Consider the following 23,716-nt stretch of genomic DNA (forward strand, 5'->3'; position numbering starts at 1 on the left):
AAAATTAGTACAAAGATTTTTCAGTTGATAGAGTTGGTTTATGTAGGCAAACATTAGACAACTAAATTTGGCGCAATAACTAGTGTTATTAGATCGTAACTAAGGTGCTGTTTGTTTTTTAAGATGTTTTTGTCAGAAGATCTGCTGACCATGTCTGTAAAGAAGATGTGATCTGAATGTCTGTATGCTGAATAATGAAGACTGTTTGTTTTCAGGTCTGCAACATAACTTAATTATGTCTGCAACACTTAGAAGCACATTTCTAAGTCTGCGAGGATGCAGACATAATAAGACATAATTTTATCTTATGTCTTCAGAAAAACAAACTGTCTGCAATAAAAATGTCTGCGGGCGTGCAGACATAAGACATAATAAGGTCTGCAGATAGGAAAATAAACACCACCTAACGCTTCTCATCTCTTACGAGCAAATTAGTGTCATTTCAGATATGGTGGTTTGAGCTTAGTAACCACTAATATGTTGAGGGTTCTTCATAAATTTCGCATACAAAAAGGACCATTCTTGCAAGATACTTTTATAAAGGACGATTCATGTAAATAGATTCATGAATGGATATTTCCTGCTATTTTGAGCGAAGCTAAGGGACAATTTTGTTTAATTTACTAAAAATCTTTTAGTAAAACAAATGCAAGCTACTTAGCTACCTAGTGAATAAAAGCACAAACCACTGGGCACTGCTCACTAGTCTCCTCTCCTTTCTTTACATTGTCCCTCAAAACCAACCCAAACAATTCACCTCAAAACATGGGTGAACCCCTCATGTTTTCACCTTCATGTCCAGATAACATATAATGAAATCTAAACCCTAATTAATTATATCTCTCTTATCCTTCTCCAAGAAGATGATGACCATTTTTGACTCACTTTATTGTGAAGAAAAACACCAATGGGAAGATGATAATGATGATGATTATGAACAACAGCATCAACATCAGCAAGAACCATTTGATAGCTACAGCTGTGTTGTTAATCATAATCATATTCATATTCAAAATGATAATATGAACCTTGATCAAGAAAGTTTAATCTTTCAACAAGATTTATTTTTAGAAGACCAAGAATTATCCTTTTTGTTATCAAAAGAAACCCATCAACATTTTCACAACAATGACTGCTCCGGAGCCGCCGTGAACCACCGTCGTGAGGCGGTGGAGTGGATCTTGCAAGTGGTGTCACATTACTCATTTACCACTCTTACTGCTGTGCTGGCGGTCAACTATTTTGATAGGTTTGTTGAAAGATTTCATGAGTGTGAAAATAAACCATGGATGACTCAACTTGTTGCTGTTTCTTGTTTATCACTTGCTGCCAAAGTTGATGAAACTCATGTCCCACTTCTTCTAGATCTCCAAGTATGTAACTTTTTTTTATTTTGTATGGTTTTTTTATGTTTTTATTTCATAAAAATCTAATCTTTTTTTTTTTTTTTTTGGGTATTGAAGGTGGATGGAAGCAAATATGTATTTGAAGCAAAAACAATACAAAAAATGGAGATATTGATATTATCAACACTTGAATGGAAGATGAATCCAGTAACACCAATTTCATTTCTTGATTATATCACTTCAAGACTTGGATTAAAATCTTATCTTTCTTCTGAATTTCTCAAAAGATGCGAGTGTCTACTTCTATGCTTACTTCCTGGTAGATACATATTTTGTTCTATACGTTAAATATATTTTAATGATTCTTGATTAATTAATTAATTAATTTATTAAAATAAGTATGTTTATTTATTTATGTAATGCAGATGGTAGATTTAGGTGTCATCTTCCATCAGTGATAGCAACAGCCACAATGGTGCATGTTATCAACAGTCTTGAACCATGTATTGGAATGCAATACCAATCTCATCTATTAGGCATACTTGGTATAAATAAGGTATGAAATGCAAGATTATTATTATTAAATAAATAATATATAATAATATTATTAATAATAGTAATATTTTAAGTTAATAGTTGGTCTAAATATTGAACTAATTCAAGACAAGTGAAATGTACTAGAAGTGGATCCACTACAATAATTTACATGTGTATTTATGGGAATTTTTAGATCCAACATTTTGATTTTAAAAATCATTTCTTCTAGTACTACTTCGTAGTATTATTTGTAAATAATGAATTATTATATTGTTTTGTACTCCGTAGTTTAATACTCTGTCACCCCCTAACATGAATAAAGGTTAAAGTCAAAAGTGTATAGGTTGACATTTTTGTTTCTCATCATGTCATTTTTAATTTTTTTAAACAGGACGAAGTGGATGAGTGTTGGGGGAAAATTCAGGAGATAACACGTGGAAATTCGGGTCGGGTTTTTAATAAACGGAAGTTTGGGTCAGTACCCGGGAGCCCAGACGCAGTAATGGATCTTTCATTTAGTTCTGATGAGTCGTGTTCGGTGGTGAACTCATCGGTTCCATCGTCACCTGAACCACGAGCCAAGAAAAACCGCAATGGTGCAACCTGAGCTAGCCAAATGTTCCAAGTTAATTGATGTTAAATTGCCAACCATCTTTGCAGTTAGCCCCATCAAGTATGAGAAAGTGACAATTTGGGACCTTCTAGTTTTGTGGTGAGTTTTGGAGGTAAAGATGGTTGGCATTTTATCCAGATAAAAAAAAACAAGAAAAAAATTGAAAATTAGAACAATGGGGGTTGGTATTAGTAATTTATTTCATTCTCTTTGTAAAAGTAAGGAAAAAATGGACATATAATAACAACTTTCTCATGGTCAATAAATTATGCGTATTGATAGTTGAATTATCGCATAATCGTACTCGTATAAGTTATATTATTATTAGAAATACTAAAATGGTTGTGTTTACAAAAAACAAAAAATGCAAATGAACGTTTTGTTTGAAGTTGAATATAAAAAATCGTAACCAACTTAAACGTACGTGTAATCTCCCTGTCATAGCTAATACACCCTATGGTTCAAGCCCAATCCAAAATGCTCTCATAAGCTTAAAACTTAGCGAACAAAATGTTGGGAAATTACGGTCTCACTAATTCTCACCACCCAGCTCAACAATAATAGTAAAGAAATAAGAACAATACACATCACAAGATTTAACGTGGAAACTCCAAAACAGGAGAAAAACCACCGGCCTCCAAAGAGAGAAAATACACTATATCACAAATTGTTACAATGATATAGACGACTCTCTTAAGCCAACTACACTCTCCAAAATATTTAACTAATACAACTCTCAAACAAGGGTAAGAAAGAAAGAAATAATCAAATACTTAAAGTGTATTGATTGGTGCGATTTGGAATGAAGACTTAGCCCCTCTTATATAACCAAGTCACTCACCCTTCACATCTTCCTCCCACCAATGTGGGATAAACATATCTTCTACTAGCCAAAATAAACCAACAAATCTCCACCTTTTGGATAGAAGAAGATAACCATGCTTCCACATTGCAAGGATAACCGATGTAGACGCTTCCTCGACGACAACTTCAAGATCCTCATCTTCATGCCGTTGACATTATCTCCCAAGAGACAAAACTTGCATCTTCATCGAACATTGTCTAAACCGACAATCATTGTCATCACAGACAATCATAACTCTTAACAAGAATTATCATACTCCACCATTAAGAGTATAGCACTTAGAATATCACATTCCAAGCATTTCACCTCGGCACATGTTGTTGAACAACCAGCTGAAACTTTATGGTGCAACTTCCCTGTTTGGCTTTTCCGAAAGTCCCATCAGCTACAACATCAGTTTCCACCACACAACCTGCATAAATGCCAAACCAATGCCCATGTGTAATTGTGGAACCGCTAACGAACATCCCTTTCCACGGTGGCGCGGACACACCATGAGGATGACGTGACTTCAGAGGAATTCGTCACTCTCCGTAACAACGGAGACAATGTTAGCGTCTTTGGAGCCATTTGCCGGATTAGCTCCACCTGGACAATTAACCCTTACATGCCCAGTCTTCCCGCACTTCCAGCATGTCAGATTCTTTCTAGAATTTCTCTTCTGCCTATCCGAACACAACACTATCGTATCTCCTGATGACGAGACCCCGTTACCTTCCAGTCTTTTCTCCTCGGATAGGAGCTTGCTAGTAACGTCTTCAAACTTCAGAGTTTTCTTCCCATACATCAAAATAGGTTTCATGTGTTCATAAGACGATGATAAAGATAATATCAACCTCAAAGCTTTATCTTCATCATCCGTTTTAACTCCAATAGCCTCCAGTTCTGAAACAATACCGTTAAGAATACTTAGATGATCTGAAATCTTTGAACCCCCATCCATACGCAGAGTATGAAATTGTTCTTTAAGACACAACCGATTTGAGATGCCCTTGCCCTGGTACAACTGCTCTAGTTTAACCCAAAGCTCCTTTGCTGTTGATAACCCGTGCACATTTGCAAGCACGTTCTTTGCAAGACACAAACGAATCGCACTTGCTGCCCTCAAATCCATATCATCCCATTCTTCTTCATCGAACTTACTGCTAGAATCACTGCCGGGAACAAAGGTGGGTTTACCTTTCAATGCCTTGTGTAACCCGGACTGAATCAACACATCCTTGACTTGAACCTGCCATAAGCCAAAATTGATCATCCCATCAAATTTCTCAACATCAAACCTCATTGGACTGAACTTCGACATCGTATCCGTATCCTATAAACAACACTTTCTCTGATTTTGCTCACGTTTCGAATAGCCAAAAGACGTAGCAGGTAGCCAGGACCCTTTAAATCGGAAATCCACAACTAGGCCACTAACAAATCCAACTATTACTACGAATCAGAAAAAATATTGTCTAACCAGATACCCTATACGATCAATAGAACTCGTTTCTGATGTGGACGATCCACTCCCGTGGCAACCACAGAGCATACTCCGACTCCTATAACCGAGACCCCCGTCAAACCTGACGCTCTGATACCAGTTGTTGGGAAATTACGGTCTCACTAATTCCCACCACCCAGCCCAACAATAATAGTAAAGAAATAAGAACAATACACAACACAAGATTTAACGTGGAAACTCCAAAACAGGAGAAAAACCACCGGCCCCCAAAGAGAGAAAATACACTATATCACAAATTGTTACAATGATATAGACGACTCTCTTAAGCCAACTACACTCTCCAAAATATTTAACTAATACAACTCTCAAACAAGGGTAAGAAAGAAAGAAATAATCAAATACTTAAAGTGTATTGATTGGTGCGATTTGGAATGAAGACTTAGCCCCTCTTATATAACCAAGTCACTCACCCTCACATCTTCACAAAATGCCCTCAAATCCAATCATTGATTTACCAATAACATCTCTTTTTCTCAAAAACCCTTCCCCCAAAAAAAACCTCAACCGCCATCCACCTTCATTGCACCATCTCCGGCGGGTTCTAATGGAGCTCGTTCATTACCTTCTCAACAGTCATCTTGTATCGTTGTTACCTTGGCCGATTTTTATAGCCCTAGCATGATTCCAATTTTTTCGCCGATTCTTTGTCGTCGGGGTTCTCTAGAGACGGCCACATCCCTTCGATGAACAGGGAAGCTAGGAGTGTGGGAGAAGGACAAAACAATGCAGGGGATGCTGCTAAATCGGGATATGATCGGTCTGGTGATCAAGGTTGTACTATTTTCATAGGTAGATTAGAAAATACGGTTTCGAGACAAATGGTGGATTGGGCAAAGTGGGCGAAATGATTCAAATCAAGTCTTGTCCTTCTAGGTGTTATGTTTTTGTTACTTATGTCGACGATTATGCTGCTAATCTAGCAGTCTCCACTCTAAACGGTTATAGGATAGTTGGCCACCCAATCTTTGTGGGTTGGCCACGACGACGAGGATAATTCTGTCGAAAACCATTGACAAGGTTCGGTTTCTAAGATAAGGTGTAAGGTTTCTCCAAATGTGGCCATCTCTAACCGGTTGAATTTGTCGGCTCTTCTTGTCGATTATGTGACGATAAAAGATATCAAGGTTATGGGTTTCTCGGTTAAGTATAAATATCTGGTTAATCACGTTAGTTATTTTGGATTGTATACGTGTGTTCGTTATCAAGCATATTTTCACGGGTTAGGGTAAACATACGTATGAGTGCAATAATAGGGTCTAAGGACAAACATGATTCGAACCTCTGATGTTAGTCGTGGATAACCTGTAGTAGAATTGTAATGATTCTGATAGGGTGTCGGAATGTAAGTCCACCAATGCCCTAGCATACAAGGCCAATTGGCCAAACGACGTGAAGGATTTATAGTTCATGGAACGTACCTGAAATCCTTATATAGATGTGAGAATCGTAAGAATGCTTATTCGTACGATGTATGCTTGTTACGTCAAATCAAGAGATTTACGGCCAGATGATGACACGTTTACGTACTCGATTGCAACCCGATGATTCCCTTTATTCGGCTATAAATACTCAAATCCTTGTGTTTAATTCATTTACACTTGTAAATTTCAAAACTTCGTTCCCAAAATCACTCCAACTTCCGGCGATCATACAAACTCGTTTCCACCAATTCCGACGAAGGTCAGTTCACAAATTCTTTGTAATTTCTCCTCTCGACCATTATTTTCTTTGTTTCTTGTTTATAAATGTCGTCGGCGAAGTCTGTTAAAGACATTCAATCGGCCATAACCCCGAAATACATTCAGAGTATAATTCCCCGATTGAAAGGTTAGTTCTCGTGGCAACCACCGAAGAACAAAAGGCTGATAACCCGCCAGAAAATAAGATAGCTGTTTATGACAAGGTTATGGACCTTGGGAATATTCATATTCCTCCCACCATATTCTATATGCAAGTTTTATCTCATTACCATATTAGTATTGGTCAGTTGCACCCTTATGGTTCCATCAAGATCACCATGTTTCAAATGTGGTGCCGAGAAAATGACAAAACTCCGTCTCTTGTTGTGTTTACCAATTTATTCCATTGTTCCATTTCCAACCATGGTTGGTATTCTTTTGATAACCAAGCCGGTTTTGTGGAAACCCCCAAAGCAGGTGTAGAGGTTAAATGGTAAAAATCTTAATCTTCGTAGACAATTCAATTGTTCCTGAAGTATACAACAATACCGTCATTTGATATTTTGATAAAAAAAAGTTGAGCAAAAAAAGCTCTTCAAATGACCCCCCAGCAGAAGATGCATTCTTCCAATCTTGTATTATCTTTCATCTGTCGGCGCACGTCTTTGACAATGTTTCGCTCGTGCTTAGGTGCATATCCACTCATTGGCCATACACTAATAGACATCCGACCTTAATGAAAACCAAAATTGGTACATATAAACTATGAACTTGCGTGCACTGTATGTACATATGTTTCTTTCATGTCTTCATACTTATGTTTATGCTTGTCTTTTAGAGATGAAATTGAAAACTTTCATCCCGCTGAAGAAGCCGGAAGGAGTCCTCCAAGGATCAAGAAAATTAAAGGACCCAAAGAAAAGCATGTACCACAGTCCGAAGATGGTGACATTGAATCGATGATAGAGTCCGGAGGGACGCACATCAATAAAGCAACAACAACTGGCAGCAAAAGAAAAAGAATCTCCTTACGAGAGCAGAAAGAGCGTGACATTTCATCATTCGCAACTTTGGAACAGGAGCAAACATTCATTCAGTCAAAGAAAGTCGAAAAGAGGCCCATTGGAGGTATAATACCTTTGATATCATTGCAGTTCAATATGGTTAGCACTTTCACTAAAATTTTGCTTGATACTGCTAGAAAGCAATGATCAAGTCGACATCGATGTAACGACCCGGAAATTTCCGACCAAATTTAAACCTTAAACTCTATATGTTCCGACACGATAAGCAAAAACCCTAATATTAGTCTAGAAAATTTAAAATTTATATTTGGATAATTAGTTACTCTATTTACCAAGCCTGACGATTCACGAACCATTGTGTGTAAATAAATATATATAAATATAAATATAAGGGTATATATAATATGTTATGTAATAAAATAAAATTTATTAATTTGAAATTAAACAAATAGATGATAAATAATATATGTGATGATAACATAATTACAAGTAAAATATAAATTTTATACTAATATTACTTTCATTATTATCAGTAAATAATAATATTAATGTCTGTCTTATTATTATTATATACATATATATTATATATTGATAGAAAAATTTAAAACATGTAAATTGTTATATTTTTATTATTACTAGCATTGCTATTAGATATTATTATTATTATTATTATTATTTTTTTTCGTATCATTATGAGCTATTACCATTAGTAATATATATCTATTATTATTATAAGTATTTATATTTATATTATTTTTATTAATGGAATTATAATTATTAATATATTTATAATTATAATTAATCTGTATAAAATATTGAAGATAGATATACAGATACATCATGCGAATTTTTTTATTCTGTCATAATCTTCTATTTTTTTCCCCTAGTTTCTATTTCCCTTGTGAACTTTGGTCGACACTTAGCATTATAAAATCTGATTTCCTTTTTAACTCTTTTTATTTTCCTGTCTAACCGTGATCTTCTGTCTCCTTCTTCCTTTCTTCTATTTTATTCGTTTTCCTTTTCCATGAAATCACCACCACTGCCACGATTTCCCTAATCAACCTACAACAACCGCATGCTCAACTGTTTTCTGTTTTGTTTCGGTAACTAAGCCACCACGATCACCATACAACAACCATCACCTTGCTACCATCACCTTTAAACCGTCTTCAACACTAACCATCGATCACCACACACATGAACGATGACCACCATAGTTAACAAGTCGCTGCTAGTTTTCTGTTTTGTAGCCATGATTACGTTCGTTGTCTTTTATTCAGGAAAATATCGACACCATCGAGCCCATTAAACCCTTGTGGCTACTGAGTCCGTTTTTCTGTTTCATGATTAAACAAGCCACCACTAAAACCGCCACCTTTATATCTTTGAGCCATTATCTTCTTCATTTACAACCACCCAAACCGCCACTATGAAGTGTTTCTGTTTTCTCATTCCGTAAATAACAAACAATTGACATCGAACATAGTTTATTACTTTGTCAATATAGATTGAAGATTACTAAGCATTACAAAAGAATCCAATATAAATTGATGGAGGTGGGACACGATTTAGATTCATGGCCGACAAAATTCAAAATTTACATCTTTTGGCCAACTTGCAATATAAAGGGTTGCATTAATCTATTCTCTAGCTCCTGTATTATTTAAATCCTCTATTGTTTAATCAATTTGGGTCGATTTATATATCATGTGGGGCGTGTATTCTTTGAGTGGGTCGAAATTCTTTGCAAGTTGTCTGTTGAACCAATAAATCATTAAGGAAATTATCATGGAGTAAGTAGGGGAGTGGGGTCGGTTTAGTGTTACAATATTGATATAGGAACCCAGATAAAACGTCACCTTGACCATCATGTTTCCAGGTGGGCTGTAAATTAGCTTGAGGTTGCTGTTGGACTATTGTCTTTCCTTTATTTCTACGATAAACCGATCCACAATTATAAACCAACTCCATTTTTAATGAATGATGATGATGATTAGAGAATAAGATGACAATTATGATAAGTATAGTTAAGTTAATGATGAACCGAATGAGAATGATTAGATGATGGTTTCATGAGGAATAATGATACAGAGATGATACATGGGTTGTAAATGATGAGGTGATGACATCAATGATGATTCATGATGATGTTGGGCTTACTTAGATGTTGGGCTGAGGAGTTGGCTAAGTAATCGTAGAAAAACAGAATGACGAGGTAAAGATTTATGGGTTGGTGATAATAACAGAAAAACACGCTAGCCTAGTTGGTCAAGAGAGGTGTTGGGTTGAGGAAGGGTCGAGGGTTCGATTCCCGTTTGGAACATTTCTTTTTAGAAATACTTTAGAAGGGTATACACTTTTATTCATTTTTCCATTATTATTATTATTATTATTATTATTATTATTATTAATAAAACTATTTTTTTTAACAAAAATATATATATTACTAAACTAGATAAGTAATATATAAACTAGTTTGATTATTATTACATGTTAAGTATATGTGTTAATATATATAAATAATATAGGTTCGTGAATCCGAGGCCAACCCTGTACTTGATCAATGATGTTATATGTATTTTTACTACAAAATACATTAGGTGAGTATATAGTCCCACTTTTAAACTCTAAATATTTCGGGATGAGAATACATGTATTTTATGTTTTACGTTATGGACACAAGTAACTGAAAAATATATTCTACGTTGAGTTGTACCACTGGCATACTTCCCTGTAGCTTGGTAACTAATATTTACAGCGGTATTGTAAACGCGAATCCTGTTGATAGATCTATCGGGCCTGACAACCCCAACCGGACTGGACGACCAGTATTCAACGGTTGCACAGTACTTCGTTTCGTGACTACACTTGGTACGGTGTAGTAAGATTTCATAATAAAGGGAATATGCGACGTGATTAAATGTTAAGTATGGTTACCAAGTGCACAACCACTTAGAATATTTTTATTAAATGTTTACATATGAAATCTTGTGGTCCATTGTTATATCGCTGCTAGCATCAAACCTATATATCTCACCAACTTTATGTTGACATTTTAAAGCATGTTATTCTCAGGTACGAAATAAGTCTTCCGCTGTGCAATAGCTCATATTAAGAACCCTATTTGGAGTCGATCATCGCAATGGGACCAACTGTTGAAGACTTCGTCCGGGAGGATTAGTTCGGGTTACTACAGTTGGTATCAGAGCGTTGGTCTTAGCGAACCAGGTCTTGCATTAGTGTGTCTGACTAGTAGTTGTTAGAATACATTAATGAGTCTGGACTTTGACCGTGTCTACATGTCAAAAAGTTTTGTTTATCATTTCTAGTCGGAAATCATCTGCTTATCATCCTTAGGAAATTGCCTGCTTATCATTCATAAGTCTAGACACGTCTTACTGCATTTACTGCATCGATAGTGTATGGACAAAATTCATATCTTAGCGCATCTGTAGACTTGCCTGACATATGTCGTAGGTTCCTCTGTAGTCTACGAAATCTTTAGTATTATATATTCTATATAGTTAGAATATCATTCGATATCCGAAAATCATTTCACATCGAAGATCCATTCCGCCCACCAAATTGCACTCTTGGCGATGAACTTGAAAGCACTTACCGGCGAACCTGTTCGAGAAACCATTTTACCCTCTCATTTCTTGAATATCCCGTCACGATTATATAATATCCTATATTTCGAATTTTACTCACCCGCTCGTTTCAATCGTCAATCATCCCGACATAATATAAGAAGTTAACGAACTACATGCTCGAGTAATGGCTTTGGAGGACCTAGTGCAAAGGTTACGAACACCAGCAGCAGCACCAGCAGCATAATCAGTACCACCATCATCGACGTCGACAGTACCCTTATCATCCCTAAACCATAACCGCGCCGTAACTCTCAACATCACAATTTGTACCTCGGATATCAACATCATATGCCTCAATATCATCATCTGTACTTCAAGTATAATCTTCGTTCTATATATCGTTCTACATCGATTACCTTCGCTTTACGTCACGTCCTACCTCATATATATTCGTTCGACATGGTGATTATGTAATCTCTAATGTTTTAGAGATCATGTAATCTAGTATTAACGGTAAATCAAATGAGTGTAATATCTTATTGACTCATTAAATCCATAATTACATCTGACGAAAATATATATGCAAGTATATTTTCATAAAGATTGTAATTAAAAATTCCTTCGTACAAACTGTTAATGATGAAAATATTTTAACGGGTAGGTAGTACCCGATGAATATTTAGAATTCACATTAATAAGTTACACTGTACATTCTTTGAATATGATTAAACGATCAATTGCTATCCTACTTATAACTACCAATATACGTATCCGTTCACCACAGAATAACCATTTCTATTCAAATTTCATATTCGGATTTTGACCTATCAGAATCCAACAAGTGGCATAAAGAAGAAGACATTGGACTTAATAAAATTTGTTAGAAACAAGCGAGTTAAATAAATTGAAATATTGTTAGGAATCCACGCTAACTGTTCCTAGTTAACTGTTCCCAGCTAACTGTTAATTCCGTATTACATTTTATCGCAATTTAGTTTATTGTCATTTAAGTTCTGTTATTTATTTTACGCACTTTAAATAACGGGACACGTATACAAGGTTTCGACCTATCATATCGACCCATCTATATATATATTTCGGAACAACCATAGACACTCTATATGTGAATGTTGGAGTTGGCTATACAGGGTTGAGGTTGATTCCAAAATATATATATACTTTGAGTTGTGATCGACACTGAGACTGGTACACGGGTCACGATACGTATTAGTTAATTCAAATATTATATATTCAATTTATATATGAATATATTGGATCATTGTACAATCGGACTATTGGACTGCTAACTTTGGACAATTAAAATGAATTAAAATATTGATTATAACATATGAAACTAAACTAATCTTCAAGTTTGCCACTTGATTTCATCCTAAACCTCAATTGTAACTCGACGATTACAATCCGCGTTCAAATCTTTCATAATTTTTGAAAATACCTCAATCGAGAAGTTGAACCAATCGCACTTCATCTACGAAATAAAAGATTCCTGCATATAGTTATGCACCTAAAAACTCTCGGAAATTGAGTCAACATTTAACACGTAGCAGTGTTAATTCCTTTAGTGTTATTATTACCCAAAATAACTTTACAATTCCTTTTCAAATTAGCCAGTTTTGTCACAGCTTCAGCAAGTTAACTTCGACTTCTCAGTAAGACCAGTCTTATTATAGCCTCAATATATACACCTTGTCCTTGCACCATCGTTATCGGAAAACCTTTTATGTTCCACCATACTACCATAAGCGTTTAATCATCTAAAAACACAAATCTCTTAAAATCACCTCGGTTTGAAAACCAATGACCCAAATTCGTTAACTTTGAAAATGCTGACGAAGCAGCATGCTGTAGATGGTCTTAATGACCAAAAGTTGATCATAAAGAAGGAGGTGTTGGAAATACCCGATGGAAAAATTTGGTATTGAAAATCGGATTGAGCTAATCATGAAAGAGACCAAGGACAAATTCAAGGACCAAACTCTGTATTTAAAGAATTCAGATGATTCTGTTTCTAATGAAATCTTTAGTGAACACCTTGTTTCCGAATCTAAACCCTTACGGGTCAATCTTCATCATCATCCTTCGACATTAGAAATTCCAAGATATTATCATATCTTTCATTTCTGAAGATGTTTTCACAGCTATTCTTATCTGAAAACATTTATTTCTCCGTAATATCTGCGTTACAACATAAAAGAAACTGTGGTAGTTTCTAAATTCTGAAATCTTCAAGTTTAAAATATGAATGTTTTGAAGCAGTGTTGGGAACTGATGCGTGAATTAGTATAATATAATGAAACTTGATCAACTTCATTATATTACAGTAAGTCATGTTGCGTTTCTAATGGAATGTGATGATTCACAGTACCGTCATCATGTGCCATGTTACACGGCTCTTACAATCTATCCAATCTCTAAACATATCAAGAAAATATTCTCTTGATGATTCGGTCTTTTCCAGGATATTCTGGTAATTTGACAAATCAAAAATCGTGCCATTACCAATTCTCTCTTAGGACATTAACTATATTCACTTCGAATTTCATACCTACGAATTCCGGACCATTACAAAAGATGCTTAGTTGAAAAGGAGGAAAAGAAAAAGAATGAAGCTCCGAAATAGAAATTGGAGTATAAACCGCAGTAAATGGAAGAGAGTATTAACTGTGGATGATAATGATTATAGAAAACAAAAGCAAGGACATCGAAGTATAAGGAAAGATATAAAACTCAATAATCACCCAGAAACTACAAACCGTGTATATCAATATGTATTGCGACGTAAAGACACGGGAGAATAAGAAACATTATAATTCCAAGAAAATCATAAAAGTAAATAGATTCTTCTGGCGGAAAATGAAAAAGAAGAATGAAAGATATGAAGGTTAGAAGTATAATAAGAATCAGGATTGGATGGAACATATTAAGAATGAGTAGAGGAAGAAAGAATAAAAGGTGTGGAGAATAAGGAAAACGAAGGGGGTGGATTTATAGCAATATATCCGACAGAGAAATCAGGAACAGATTATTGCATTAATTAAAGAAGATTTTGATTTTCCTTAAATCGCCGAAAAACCAAATCTTATTACATAAGATTTTCTTTAAATTCCTTAAATTCTGGAAATCAAATTTAATCACATCATCGGTTAAAACAATTCTATACTTACTCATTTCATTCTTTTGTGATAACTTCATTCGTACGCTTCACATGATCGAATTGTTTTATCCATATCTTCTAATAATGATAAAACTCTATTATTACCTCATATTCGTCATGAAAACATTCCTATTGTTATTTATGACAACCTCTACCAAATTTCGGGGACGAAATTTCTTTAACGGGTGGGTACTGTAACGACCCGGAAATTTCCGACCAAATTTAAACCTTAAACTCTATATGTTCCGACACGATAAGCAAAAACCCTAATATTAGTCTAGAAAATTTAAAATTTATATTTGGATAATTAGTTACTCTATTTACCAAGCCTGACGATTCACGAACCATTGTGTGTAAATAAATATATATAAATATAAATATAAGGGTATATATAATATGTTATGTAATAAAATAAAATTTATTAATTTGAAATTAAACAAATAGATGATAAATAATATATGTGATGATAACATAATTACAAGTAAAATATAAATTTTATACTAATATTACTTTCATTATTATCAGTAAATAATAATATTAATGTCTGTCTTATTATTATTATATACATATATATTATATATTGATAGAAAAATTTAAAACATGTAAATTGTTATATTTTTATTATTACTAGCATTGCTATTAGATATTATTATTATTATTATTATTATTTTTTTTCGTATCATTATGAGCTATTACCATTAGTAATATATATCTATTATTATTATAAGTATTTATATTTATATTATTTTTATTAATGGAATTATAATTATTAATATATTTATAATTATAATTAATCTGTATAAAATATTGAAGATAGATATACAGATACATCATGCGAATTTTTTTATTCTGTCATAATCTTCTATTTTTTTCCCCTAGTTTCTATTTCCCTTGTGAACTTTGGTCGACACTTAGCATTATAAAATCTGATTTCCTTTTTAACTCTTTTTATTTTCCTGTCTAACCGTGATCTTCTGTCTCCTTCTTCCTTTCTTCTATTTTATTCGTTTTCCTTTTCCATGAAATCACCACCACTGCCACGATTTCCCTAATCAACCTACAACAACCGCATGCTCAACTGTTTTCTGTTTTGTTTCGGTAACTAAGCCACCACGATCACCATACAACAACCATCACCTTGCTACCATCACCTTTAAACCGTCTTCAACACTAACCATCGATCACCACACACATGAACGATGACCACCATAGTTAACAAGTCGCTGCTAGTTTTTTGTTTTGTAGCCATGATTACGTTCGTTGTCTTTTATTCAGGAAAATATCGACACCATCGAGCCCATTAAACCCTTGTGGCTACTGAGTCCGTTTTTCTGTTTCATGATTAAACAAGCCACCACTAAAACCGCCACCTTTATATCTTTGAGCCATTATCTTCTTCATTTACAACCACCCAAACCGCCACTATGAAGTGTTTCTGTTTTCTCATTCCGTAAATAACAAACAATTGACATCGAACATAGTTTATTACTTTGTCAATATAGATTGAAGATTACTAAGCATTACAAAAGAATCCAATATAAATTGATGGAGGTGGGACACGATTTAGATTCATGGCCGACAAAATTCAAAATTTACATCTTTTGGCCAACTTGCAATATAAAGGGTTGCATTAATCTATTCTCTAGCTCCTGTATTATTTAAATCCTCTATTGTTTAATCAATTTGGGTCGATTTATATATCATGTGGGGCGTGTATTCTTTGAGTGGGTCGAAATTCTTTGCAAGTTGTCTGTTGAACCAATAAATCATTAAGGAAATTATCATGGAGTAAGTAGGGGAGTGGGGTCGGTTTAGTGTTACAATATTGATATAGGAACCCAGATAAAACGTCACCTTGACCATCATGTTTCCAGGTGGGCTGTAAATTAGCTTGAGGTTGCTGTTGGACTATTGTCTTTCCTTTATTTCTACGATAAACCGATCCACAATTATAAACCAACTCCATTTTTAATGAATGATGATGATGATTAGAGAATAAGATGACAATTATGATAAGTATAGTTAAGTTAATGATGAACCGAATGAGAATGATTAGATGATGGTTTCATGAGGAATAATGATACAGAGATGATACATGGGTTGTAAATGATGAGGTGATGACATCAATGATGATTCATGATGATGTTGGGCTTACTTAGATGTTGGGCTGAGGAGTTGGCTAAGTAATCGTAGAAAAACAGAATGACGAGGTAAAGATTTATGGGTTGGTGATAATAACAGAAAAACACGCTAGCCTAGTTGGTCAAGAGAGGTGTTGGGTTGAGGAAGGGTCGAGGGTTCGATTCCCGTTTGGAACATTTCTTTTTAGAAATACTTTAGAAGGGTATACACTTTTATTCATTTTTCCATTATTATTATTATTATTATTATTATTATTATTAATAAAACTATTTTTTTTAACAAAAATATATATATTACTAAACTAGATAAGTAATATATAAACTAGTTTGATTATTATTACATGTTAAGTATATGTGTTAATATATATAAATAATATAGGTTCGTGAATCCGAGGCCAACCCTGTACTTGATCAATGATGTTATATGTATTTTTACTACAAAATACATTAGGTGAGTATATAGTCCCACTTTTAAACTCTAAATATTTCGGGATGAGAATACATGTATTTTATGTTTTACGTTATGGACACAAGTAACTGAAAAATATATTCTACGTTGAGTTGTACCACTGGCATACTTCCCTGTAGCTTGGTAACTAATATTTACAGCGGTATTGTAAACGCGAATCCTGTTGATAGATCTATCGGGCCTGACAACCCCAACCGGACTGGACGACCAGTATTCAACGGTTGCACAGTACTTCGTTTCGTGACTACACTTGGTACGGTGTAGTAAGATTTCATAATAAAGGGAATATGCGACGTGATTAAATGTTAAGTATGGTTACCAAGTGCACAACCACTTAGAATATTTTTATTAAATGTTTACATATGAAATCTTGTGGTCCATTGTTATATCGCTGCTAGCATCAAACCTATATATCTCACCAACTTTATGTTGACATTTTAAAGCATGTTATTCTCAGGTACGAAATAAGTCTTCCGCTGTGCAATAGCTCATATTAAGAACCCTATTTGGAGTCGATCATCGCAATGGGACCAACTGTTGAAGACTTCGTCCGGGAGGATTAGTTCGGGTTACTACAATCGATAATTCTAATACCGGGTTAGAAGAAGCTATGTTAAGGAACCAATCCTCCGAGACAGGTGCAGAGCGCCCATTGAGCTCACTGGTAATCCAACAAGTTCTTGAAATTCCTGAAGTCCATGAACAAAATCATCAATCATTGCAATCCAATCCCGATCCTTCCAGCCTGCAGCTTATCGCAACTGAAGAAAAAAGAGTCCACTAGAGTCAATCCCGCCGCAAGCACCCTTGTCATGAAACGGTGCACGGGCGGGTTTTATATGCGGATCTTAATTTGGGGACCATTGAAGATCTGTTCAAAGTCTCTTCTATGACAAAGGTGAACAATACACGTACCTAAAGATCTTTCCCTTGCAATCCTCCACAAAAAGTTTGAAGCATTAACTCCATAAGAAGATTTATATGTGGATATACCCAGATGACGATCTTCAATCCTACCAGATATTTCCAATGCCTAAAAAAAGCTGACCAAATTTCTCTCAACCGGAAAAAAGCGCGTCGAGAGAATCATTAAATGGACCAACTAAGGAAAGAAAATGATGAGTTGAAGCAACAAATTGATTGTGTTGCTGTTGCGCACTTGAAGGCCGAAGGTGCAGCTATAAGATTAATGATTGAAAAGCAAGAGTTTGAAAATAAGCGTCATCAAATCATCACCAAGCGCAAAAATCTTGAGTCGCATGTTGAAAATTCCAGGGTAAAGCTTGATAGTGCGGAATCACAGATAGATCATTTGAATGATACAATTGGCTATTGGAGTGCCAAATACGAGACTGTTGCTGCTAAACGGGACATGTTGCATTCTAAATACTATATCTTGCGCAACGGTTTACCCAAAACTGTTCAAAATGCCATGGTCTGCAAAGTGATTATCGATTAGTTTAGTGAAGCGTTGCTTGTGGCTCGTGACTTCGAGTGTGTCCTTTTCTGGGATGTCATCGACAAAACACAGGTTCCAGAAATAATCCCATAAAAAATTTCTGAGATGTTAGTTAAGGGTGCCGCAGAAAAGTCGAAAGCGGCTAGTGATGCGCTTTACAAGTTACCAATTCCTCGTCTGGAGGAGATTGTGAGAAACAGGGACTACAAATCCCTTGATATTGTGAATGAAACCCTCAATTCTCCTTGAGGGTGTTGGTAATGAGGTGTGAATGGGTGTATGTTGCCCGCGACCTCACTACCATCTTTTTGAGGAATGAGGGATGGGCCGGGCTTGTTAAGGGTCTAGCATCCCTATTATAACCACATTTTTATTTTCTATATTCAGCAGGATGTCCGTCTGATTGCTGCGTGCGAAGTTGCACATTCTCCTTTGTGTAAGGCACCGTACTCAATAAGTCACCAACTACATTAGCATAGTTTTTCTTTCTTGTCGTCGTAGTGTGCGTCTGATGGCTGCTCGCGAGGATTGCATAGCGGCGTGTTCCTGATAAGTCGACTAAGGACTTTTTATTTTCTTTTATAAGGTTGCAAGAGAAATTACTACTGATCACTGCGGGCGAGGATCAGTTTTTTCCCTTTTAAATTTGGGCATGCAACTTCTAAGCCCGTTCGTACTTTTCCTTCTTTCTTTTTGAATGTAATGACTCAAACATATGTACATATTCATCTTTAATGAAATTTTAATGTTTGAGTATTTGTATTGAAACTTTGTAGTGTGCTTATATTCTGTTGTATATTATCGCGGCGGTACGTCAATAACTCAAAATTTACTTGCATAACAACTTTATATCATAAGGCAAATCGAGCGACCCCTCTATGTGAACAAATAAGCATATTGCCCTTGTGAAAACAAACCAATGTTATTCACTTTTGCTTCACCAATTGTAATGACACTAAAGCAAACCAATGCTTTACAAATATATACTCCTGACTTTTTTATAAGTGTGTTATAAAAATGGTGTGCGCACTGACAGACCAATGTCACTATGCGCTTTATTAGCAAACCAATGCTTTTCTCAAGAGTCATCCGGTCAAACCAATGCCTGGGCTCTTTTCACGAGCAAACCAATACTCGTATTTTATAGTCATGACTTTGCAGGTCTGCGTCCTGCGCGGTGTACAGGCGTTTGAAACAAACTAATGTTTTAATACTGTAACCACAATATTTGTTTAGTAACCAAATCAAACTAAGCCACTTGGGATTTGTAGCATGTCCCTGTGCAGTGGGGCGTGCAATCAACATTAATAATTGTAACAATAATGAAGTTATTGGACGCATTTAAAATGAAAGAAATTTATTCAGTATTCGAACCAACTTGTGATGTTGTCTTACTACAAACTAAAAAAAATGAAAAGAAAGATTCAGTACATATAGAACTTTATAAAGAAATAAACAAATAAATGTGGTGATCAAACCCATAAGAATGTTTATTTTTCAAGACAATCACATGTAGCACTATTAAGAGTCTGCGCATGCCAAGTACGTGGTACGCGATTTCCGTCTAATTCTGCAAGTCGATTCGCCCCTGTATCGCTTATACCAATAACTTTGTACGGTCCTTTCTAATTCTGCAAGTCGATTCGCCCCTGTATCGCTTATACCAATAACTTTGTACGGTCCTTTCCATTTTGGACCTAACTTGCCGGTGTTTTCCGCTATGCTTGCCTCCTTTTTTTGCAAACCAGTGTTTTCCGTTCTAATCAATCAATCTCTATTGTCAGATTGTATGCACAAATTTAATGTCACTAGTTTCAAACTATTATATCTATTCTTCGAGCTGTCAATTGAAACAAATAAGCATAATAATCAGATATCTCATTTAGATAATTCTAGGTATCTTTACTAGACAATAAATTATCACATAATTAATAAATCATCATAAATTAATATTCCTAACATAATCAGCATTTTTTTTTTTTTTTTACGAGGAATCCCTACTACGAACGGGCACATTGGCCCCCCCCCCCCCCCCCCCCCCCCCCCCCCGCAGCGGGTAAACCCCGGGTAAACGGCAAGCCAACCCTCCACCGCTACCAGGTAAAGCATCCTCAGGCTATTGGTCTCTTAAGTTCGCCCCAAGCGTTTGAAGTGCCTTGAAGGGAATCGAACCCGTGACCTCACCTTCATTGAAAGTGTTGGTGGCCATCCAAGCTATGCCTGGATGTAATCAGCATTTATCCTAAGTAAATATAAAATAAAACTAGTTAAAAATCATGCTAGATTCACAAAAAATATATGTTCAAATAAGAATTCCTTATGAAAAAGTAAGAATTTAGACCTAACACAATGAGTGTTTGAAAGATGAAAATTTTCTATGTGATTCTCTTTGATTGCAACGTGTTTCATCATCTAATACGCTCTAAAAACCTCCCAAAATCAATTAGGAACCTTCACAAATCGGCTGGCCTCTCAAAACGTTATTTTCACTTCAACCACCCCAACTTTTTCTCATAGTTTTCGTAACCGATAGAGGCAAGCGGCGCTTTCACTGAGGAAGCGGCGATAAATCTTCAAAACCTTAGAAAAAAGCAGCTCTTTCGGTGGAACTTTCCAATATCAAAGCGGCTTTTGGTAGGCAAAGCGACACTTTCTACTCCAACTCCAACCTCTTGGCAATATTTTTAAGCGGCGCTTTCTTCTAAAGCGGCTCTTCAACCATATAAGCGGCTTTTCCGTTTTCAAGAGGCTGTTTGATCTGTATCAATTAATTTCTTTATGACTTGATTCTCCATTTAACTCCGAAAAGTCATTTAAACTTCAAAATTATCTGAAATCATTCATAATTTATTGAGTATCAAAAGTTCACATATTTATTTAAATATAAACAAAATAACTTCGATATTGCCTCTAAAATATATATAAAAACATGTACAAATAGGCAATATTAGCAAAGAACCATGAAATAGTAGCATGCTTCTTTCTTTTCCAAAAAACTAGGGAATTGCAAAAATAAATGTAGTAACCAGACTTTATATTCAGTTTACACTTAGCCTAATCTGAATCAGAAGAAGCAATTAAGGTAAAACAATCATTCTTCACTAATTTGATTCCTTTTCTAGGAGCACTTTTAAGGTACCTAAGAACCCTAAAGGCAAGATCAAAGTCTGATTGGAGTGCTATTAGATTTATATTATTAACAGGTTTATCCTTGTCATTAAGGTAGCAAACAACACACATATTAGGCAACATTGGAGTGCTATTAGATTTACAACTAAGCATTCTACAGTCATTTAACAATTCAACACAACATTTCCTTTGTGACAAACATATACCATAATTACATTTTTATTTTGGGTGAAGGGTTTTTTCCGCTAAATACTATTTATAACAATAATGATAAATACACATAAGAATAATGACCACAAGCGCGCCTTGGCCTCACAAACAACCATAAACCTAGCTAGACCCTACACACCTAAAACATGACTAGCAAAACTAAGAACACCAACGACACACTTAAATCAGGACATGAAACAATAAGGTCTTCCAAGTTCTAACTACAACCAGCCAAATTTCATACCGAACGGGCTTGTTTCCTTACCAGAACTTTTTCTCAACCATAAAATTAGCAGTTTCCTCTTCATCTGGTTCTATATCGCTCAAGTCATCCACTATATTAAACGCAAGATCATTAAGAGATTTAAACAAATTCTGAACACTCACTACTTTATCCTTAGTCATCATAACTTCCGAACCTCTTCTATTATTATCATGAATCGCCTTCGAATGATATACCAATTTCTGTTCTGGTTTACCAACAAAAAAACCCTCTTTTTTCTCCTTTTTCTAATCTACAACTGCAATACCTTTCCCGTTCTTCTTTATCACATCTTGGAAACCATCCGCATCCTTTTCAAGTTTCTCTTTCACGATCTTAACTACAATGATTCTTAGGCATTGAATATTCGTGTGCCTTAAAATACGACAACATGAGCACTTTGAAGGTTTCCACCCATATTCCACCGTAACTGTGTCCAAGGTTCTAAGTAGCCAGTCCCTGTATGGTGTGGCAACTTTAATGGTCTCCTTTCAGTTTAATTTAGCCGACAATTAAATAAGGTCACGAGGAAAACGTTAAGCCTTACCCACACTTCCGTAAACATTGTACTTGTGTTTGATTCAAGCATCGTTAGGTTACCTTATTTAGAAGCAATAATAGTAAGACCATTCTCCAAAATAGTATGTTGATCCAAACGTCAAACAAGCCATACAAATCTGAAAAAATACATTAAAATACTGAATGTAAACAACTGTTTAAACAAAATTCCAAACAAAAACTCCAGTGATGCTGACAACCCTATACTTCTAATGTGGAAGCGACTTTACGAACCTGAGAATAAAACACGCCTAAAAACTCAACACAGATGTTGGTGAGTTATAGGTTTATTATTGCGAACAATAAATAAAGTAGATCAAAAGATTTCAAGTTAAAAAACACTATAAAAAGATTCTACAGCATTGAGCACCCTGTAACCTAACTTAACGAAAATAATAAATTACCCTATGCAATAAATACACCGAAACATGTGTACCACTTGAAATACTATACATCCGTTAAATATTAGCGCAACCAAACTGGGCAGAGTTGCCAAACTCTATAGATCTATATATAGGATTCACGTCCACCAGTTCAAAAACTAATAGTTAACAATACCAAGTTAAAAGATTTGCATTTCAAACTCAAAGTAGAATAAGTTAGGTACTTGTGTCTATTGAGTAAAAATCAAAAATGCATTTATTCTCATCCCAAAAGATTTAAAAGATTAAAAGTGGGGGCTATAAACTCACCTCGGATGCGCAGCAAATAACATATACTCAAATAGTGAAATAATAGCAAATGACCGAGTACTCAACCTATAAATACATGTTAGTCAATAAATACCTAAGAACACCAGGTCAGGTTATATCACAATCATCAATCCTATGCTCGAGTTTGACAAAAATGTTTTTGACAACGTTAAAAAATCAACAGTGTTTCAGAAAACAATGGTAGTGTTTCAGAAAACAATGGTGTAGTGTGCGCTGCGTGTAACATGTAGTAAAATCCTTTGACTCAACATAAGTTTACCAAGATTTACAGAAATCAAATTACTAAATTAATACACACAATCAATTTTCAAGAGTTAACTCATCAACTACTCTTTGAAAGCTAAAGTGGTCAGTAGTCTCACCACTTAACCTATTGCGGAACGACACTACTTAACATTACTCAAAGTACTTATTAAATTTTCTCCTTTCGAC

The 23,716-nt window shown here is 35.2% G+C and overlaps 1 protein-coding gene across 1 annotated transcript; it reads left to right on the forward strand.

Annotated features, from left to right (window-relative positions):
• Positions 1-762: 762 nt before the first annotated feature.
• Positions 763-2,725, forward strand: LOC139867571 (cyclin-D3-1-like). The gene is made up of 4 exons (XM_071855939.1): positions 763-1,373; positions 1,464-1,665; positions 1,772-1,902; positions 2,275-2,725. The coding sequence occupies exons 1-4, from the start codon at positions 864-866 to the stop codon at positions 2,488-2,490; spliced, it is 1,059 nt and encodes a 352-aa protein (XP_071712040.1). The 5' UTR covers positions 763-863; the 3' UTR covers positions 2,491-2,725.
• The last annotated feature ends 20,991 nt before the right edge of the window (positions 2,726-23,716 follow it).

This window comes from Rutidosis leptorrhynchoides, chromosome 9 (genome assembly GCF_046630445.1).
Source record: "Rutidosis leptorrhynchoides isolate AG116_Rl617_1_P2 chromosome 9, CSIRO_AGI_Rlap_v1, whole genome shotgun sequence".
NCBI classification, from domain to species: domain Eukaryota; kingdom Viridiplantae; phylum Streptophyta; class Magnoliopsida; order Asterales; family Asteraceae; genus Rutidosis; species Rutidosis leptorrhynchoides.

What these genes read in the sequence shown, in the direction of transcription:
- LOC139867571 (XM_071855939.1), top strand. Translation starts at nt 864, where the DNA reads ATGATGACCATTTTTGACTCACTTTATTGTGAAGAAAAACACCAATGG. An exon ending in CACTTCTTCTAGATCTCCAA is followed by an intron (nt 1,374 to 1,463) that starts GTATGTAACTTT and finishes TGGGTATTGAAG; the next exon opens with GTGGATGGAAGCAAATATGT. An exon ending in GCATACTTGGTATAAATAAG is followed by an intron (nt 1,903 to 2,274) that starts GTATGAAATGCA and finishes TTTTTTAAACAG; the next exon opens with GACGAAGTGGATGAGTGTTG.